Genomic DNA, 6,162 nt, shown 5'->3' with positions numbered 1-6,162 from the left:
TTTCAAGGGAACATGATGGATTTCTTAGCTTTCAAGGAGAGACTGTATGGACCATTACAAGCATATCTTAGGCAGAATGATTTGGACATTGAAGAGGAGGAGGAGGAGCACTTTGAAGTCATTAATGATGAGGTAACAGTTCTCTGTTTTGGTGCTTGTCACGGGAAGCAGAGCTCAGGGCTTATGCTGCGTGCAGGTGCAACGCAGAGCTTACCATCTTAGACGTGCAGGTGCAATGCAGAGCTTACCATCTCAGAGCATGCGTTCTAGGCACTTCACTTTTAAAACACACTGTGGCCGTGGATAGTGGTTTAAAGTCTCTCACAGGCTCCCCACGTTTACAGAGGGTGGTTCCGGGGATCCTGGCACCTGGCTGAACCCCTGGCAGCCCCCCTCTCCGGTGGTGGTTCAGGCACCTCTGTGGCAGGTGCTCACGGGGGCAGCGTCCTGGCACCTTTCTTGGAATGTCACCACATTTGCCTGCTCCTAAACGGTTGTGCCGTGCAAGGTGAGAACCTCCAGAGTCCACCCTTGCCAGCCACCTGCAGTCAGGGCTGATTGAGCTCAAAGCCAAGGTTCCAAGGTTCCTGAACACACATCTCAATGTCAAGAGTTTCTGAACAAGTACAGCTCTAACTTAGACTCAGAATACACAGAGCAAAAGTGTATAGAATTTCATTTTCTTTCTTTTTTTTTTTTTTTTTTTTTTTTTGTGACAAAGTCTCGCTCTGTCGCCCAGTCTGGAGTGCAGTGGTGCGATCTCAGCTCACTGCAACCTATGCCTCCCGGGTTCAAGCAATTCTCATGCCTCAGCCTCCCGAGTAGCTGGGATCACAGGCATGTGTCACCACGCTCGGCTGATGTTTTGTATTTTCAGTAGAGATGGGGTTTCACCATGTTGGCCAGGCTGGTCTTGAACTCCTGGCCTCAAGTGATCAGCCCACCTCAGCCTCCCAAAGTGCTGGGATTACAGGCGTGAGCCACCATGTGTGGCCTATCTATAGAGTTTCAAGGGAACAGTTTTTGTGTTTTTTTTTTTGTGTGTGTGTGTGTGTGTTTTTTGTTTTTTTTGTTTTTTTGAGATGGAGTCTCGCACTGTCGCCCAGGCTGGAGTGCAGCGGCATGATCTCGGCTCACTGCAACTTCTACCTCCCTGGTTCAAGCAATTCTCCTACCTCAGCCTCCCAAGTAGCTGGGATTACAGGCATCTGCCACCACGCCCGGCTAATTTTTTGTATTTTTAGTAGAGATGGGGTTTTACTGTGTTGGCCAGGCTGGTCTCGAACTCCTGACCTTGTGATCTATCCACCTTGGCCTCCCAGGGAGCAGTTTTTAAATCCACGATTGTATGAGGAATTACTAGCTTTTTTCTCGGAAGACAATAAATAAATAAAATAATTATAAGTATGTAGAACGTGAACTATTCAAATTAACAATACAAATTAGCCTGTTTAAGTGTATAACACACATGTATATATATGTGTGTGTAAAAACTTTCAACAAAGAATAATTTTTTTAGAGTATACATGGAGACTATTTGTAAATTGACCCCCAAGGGAATCCTCAATAAAATTTATAAAATTAATTTCATATGAACTATCCTCTTCCTATAATGCAACAAAATTAGAAAGCAATTATTTTAAACATTTACTATGTTTGGAAACTAGGAAACTTGCCCATAAGGTATTCATAGGTTGAGGAGAATATCTTCATGGAAGTATCTTAAAGCACACCACAGCTGAGGGACCGCAGCCTACAGATCTTGTGGGATCAGCTGAAGGTCTCCTTAGAAAGGTCATTATGGCATTCAGTTAAGAAATACTGAAGATAAGCAGTCTAACAGCTTTGATAGTCACATGAAGAGTAAGTTAATCGTTGTATTAAAGTTCACTTCTAAATGGTAGAAATAAGTTTTTATAGATCCTGACCAGCATCTTAGGAATTTATGTTTTATGATCATTTTATAGTAAAATATTGGAAGTGTACTAACATTTTGATTTCTCATGACTATTTTCCTCTGTGTAATATCGCTCACATTCCAGCTGCTTGTTGTGTATTTAGGTTGACTCTACTAACATGATCCCTGTTACCAAACTTCATTAGCACTATAAAATATTATTTAAACTAATTAGGTACATTTGCCTATGGGTTTTTTACTTGGGGAATTGGTGCAAGTGAAAAAATGCACTTTTAAAGCCTTTGAACAAATGATGTTTATATACATTTGAAACCTTAAAAATCATTAAATTGAGTTTTCAGGAAATTTTCAGAAGTATCTAGAAGTCAGTGTGTAAACTGACACTGATGTGTTAATGCCTTATTTTCATATCTTAAGTGTTTTTAAAATTTTGCCTCTCAATATAGTAGAATCTTCCTGTTGACACCTTTGTGTGATGTATTTGTAGTCAATATATTAGAAATTGTAAGTATCAAGGGAGTGGTGCCTCCATATCCCTTTTGTTTATTTATTTATTTTTTATTTTTTTGAGACAGAGTTTCACTCTTGTTGCCCAGGCTGGAGTGCAATAGCCCAATCTTGGCTCACTGCAACCTCCCACTCCTGAGTTCAAGCAATTCTCCTGCCTCAGCCTCCTGAGTAGCTGGGATTACAGGTGGCTGCCACCACGCCAGGCTAATTTTTGTATTTTTAGTACAGACGAGGTTTCATCATGTTGGCCAGGCTGTTCTCAAACTCCTGACCTCAGGTGATCCCCCCGCCTTGGCCTCCCAAAGTGCTGGGATTACAGACGTGAGCCACTGCACCCGGCCTCCATATCCCTTTTAACCTTTTCAATACTATTATTGAACTACTCCAGAATACTTAATTTCAGTGTTTTAAATTTGTATGAGAAGACTTGTATTTAAAAGACACCCTACCTTCCAAGAAGGAGTGAACTCTACTAACGGTTTTTCTTTTCAGCTTTGGATGACTTGATCTCAAACATATCTTCAGGCAGGGCCGCCACACTCAGGCACTGGTGTCCCTGGAGGATGCCCACAGCTCAGACTCTCCTTCAACTCCAAGCACTGCCGAACCCTTCCCCCACCCCCCGCCTACTGAAATGCCCAGATTCCCATTTTCACAACCAGGTTCTCTTCTTTTGGGTCAAGGTTATAGGCTTCAATACCTCCTACTAGAACCGAATTCCTTCCAAGGCTGATACCTGTGGCCAGTGTCAAGCAATTTTAGGCATGTTGTTCAGTGATTATATTGCAGGTTCCTGAAAGAGTAAGAAATGTTTGTGCACTTTCTGCAAGCATGCTTGATTACAGGATCAAGCTACCTGATTTCTTTTTTTTTTTTTTGAGATGGAGCTGTCAACCCAGGCTGAAGTGCAGTGGTGCGATCTTGGCTCACTGCAGCTTCCACTTCCCGGGTTCAAGCGATTCTCCTGCCTCAGCCCCCTGAGTAGCTGGGATTACAGGTGTGCAACACTATGCCCAGCTAATTTTTGTATTTTTAGTAGAGACGAGGTTTCACCATGTTGGTCAGGCTGCTCTCGAACTCCTGACCTCATGATCCACCTGCCTTGGCCTCCCAAAGCGTTGAGATTATAGGCGTGAGCCACCATGCCTGGCCACTATTTGATTTCTTTAAAACATTTAATTGTGGGCCGGGCACGGTGGCTCACACCTGCAATCCCAGCACTTTGGGAGGCTGAGGCGGGCGGATCACGAGGTCAGGAGATCGAGACCATCCTGGCTAACACGGTGAAACCCTGTCTTTACTGAAAATACAAAAAATTAGCCAGGCGCGGTGGCAGTCGCCTGTAGTCCCAGCTATTCGGGAGGCTGAGGCAGGAGAATGGCGTGAACTAGGGAGGCGGAGCTTGCAGTGAGCCAAGATCGTGCCACTGCACTCCAGCCTGGGCGACAGAGCGAGACTCTGTCTCAAAAAAAAAACAACCAAAAAACAAACAAACAAAAAAACCCACTTAATTGTGGTAACTTATACAGAACATAAGATTTACTGTCTATCTGATTTATTTAAAGTGTTAATTTATTCCAGGGTACTGACAAATATGAAGGTTTGGTTTTGATTATTTATGATGATATGTGCTTGTTTATATTTAGCCTTCTGGACATATTTAGCCAGAAGAACCAGTTTCTTTTTCTTTTCCTTTTTTTTTTTAGACCTATCAGCCAGAAGTAAGAACCAGTTTCTGTTTTCTTGTATTTCTCTCTGTGATTTTAAGCTGTAAAGTGCCGTTTGACTTTGAGTTCATTTAATTTCAAGGGTATTCCCATTTGAATACCCTGGATGTGAAGCAGTTAATGTCTCTGGAAAGATTCTTTGGTTTACTTACTCCTAAGAAGCTGTCATGATGGAGATGCAGATTAATTTGTCTTTCTGTTTTATCAGATCAAAGTGTGTTTTTAAGAAATGACACATTTTCGGTGGGAGTGTTTTTTGTCATTCTTCCTCATGCCCCACCATGGCCTCCCCAGGCATCTGCAGCCCCTGCCGTGAGGGGTGGGCCGCCCTCTGACACTGCCACTGGGCTCCTGCGTGAAGCTGTGTGGACGTGGCCTGTGCAGCCTGACCGTGGCTACCTGTTGGCCACAGACTGAGGTTTAAACTGGACTTCAAACAAAGCTTCAGTGCCTAGGGCCAGATTTGTTCTTTCCAGCCCCGTGAGGCCTTAAATTGCAATCAGAGAGCCAAGTTGTCCCCGTGCCCCTCTATTAGTGGCTGAGGCTGCCAGCTGCATGGGATGTGCTGGTGGCGATCAACTTTGCAAAGTTTAAACATTATTTTCCCTTCTTCCTCTCTTCCCTTTGAATATTCCCTCTCAGGTAAAGGTTGTGGCCAGAAAGCACGGGCAGCCTGGCACTCCTGTTGCCATAGCAACCCAGCTTCCCCCGAGGACTTCCGCGGCTTTTCCAGCCCAGCAGCAGCCGCTCCAGGTACTTTCTGATGGCTCCACAATGCAGCTCCCCAGACTTTCCTCACTCGGATTTGAGGACTCGATGTTCTGAGGCAGGACCCAGAGGTCTCCCAAGAGCCTGTCCTCTGTTGTTCAAAACACATCTTGAGACGTCTTTGTGAAGGCTCTTAGTTTTAATGCATGAATGCTGTTATTTTTCCCTACTGTTACTGAAATTAAAGTGTTTGTCTCTGATCATTAGTTCTGTTAACTTTTCTGCTGGAATGTTTTTCATTTGCATTTGCTTTTCTGATATATTTGCATTTTTCATTGCTTCTGTACGATTGTGGCCTCTTTGGATGTTTATCTTTTTGCCCCTTTGTCTGCTTTTAAACAAACAGATTTCCTAAATTATTTTCTTGCTACAGGGAGTTGATTTTGTTCTTTAAACATATTCTAGGGGACGAGTCTCAAAAACCAATGATTTTAGATTTCAGAATACAAGGAAGTTCCTGGAAACTGCAACTCAGTTATTACATTTCTTTCCTTTCTTCTTCTTTTTTTTTTTTTGAGATGGAGTCCTGCTTTACTGCCCAGGCTATAGTGCAGTGGCACAATCTCAGCTCATTACAACCTCTGCCTCCCGGGTTCAAGCAGTTCTCCTCCCTCAGCCTCCCGAGTAGCTGGGATTACAGGCACATGCCACCACGCCCGGCTAATTCTTTGTATTTAGTAGTGACGGGGTTTCACCATGTTGGCCAGGCTGGTCTCGAACTCCTGACCTCAGGTTATTCCCCGCCTCAGCCTCCCAAAGTGCTGGGATTATAGGTGTGAGCCACTGCACCCAGTCAACATTTCTGTATACTTAAAAACATGTTCTAAAAATTATGTTAAAATATACATAACAGTTCCCATTTTAACCCATTTTTAAGTGTACAGTTCCATGGCATGAAGCATGTTCACATTGTTGTGTGGCCATCACCAGCATCCATCCCCAGAACATTTTCATCTTCTCAGACAGAAACTCTGCCCCTGTGAAATGCTAACTCCCCATTCCCCCTCCCCCAGCCCCTGGCACCCACCACTGTACTGTCTGTCTCTGCGGATGGGAATGCGCTTCTCAAGCCACCTAAGTAAGTTGAATCATATAGTATTTGTCCTTTTCTGTCTGTTGTACTCAGCATCGTGTCTTGAGAGTTCACCCATGCTGTAGCCTGTAACAGAATTCCTTCCTTTGGAAGGCTGAACCACGCTCCGTGGGATGGGCAGACTGTGGTGTGGAAGGTTGAATCAC

The 6,162-nt window shown here is 44.0% G+C and overlaps 1 protein-coding gene across 1 annotated transcript in view; it reads left to right on the top strand.

The window, feature by feature from the left end:
• LOC105541285 (E1A-binding protein p400-like) overlaps window positions 1–6,162 on the top strand; it is a 13,777-nt gene that overhangs the window by 1,265 nt on the left and 6,350 nt on the right. The window contains 3 exon segments of the mRNA XM_011982232.1: window positions 4–132; window positions 4,798–4,908; window positions 5,937–6,001. Coding sequence (XP_011837622.1) covers window positions 4–132; window positions 4,798–4,908; window positions 5,937–6,001 — 305 coding nt within the window.

Source organism: Mandrillus leucophaeus, unplaced genomic scaffold, assembly GCF_000951045.1.
Source record: "Mandrillus leucophaeus isolate KB7577 unplaced genomic scaffold, Mleu.le_1.0 Scaffold237, whole genome shotgun sequence".
NCBI lineage: Eukaryota > Metazoa > Chordata > Mammalia > Primates > Cercopithecidae > Mandrillus > Mandrillus leucophaeus.
The sequence above is the reverse complement of the archived record's forward strand: the minus strand, read 5'-3'. Positions and strand labels throughout refer to the sequence as shown.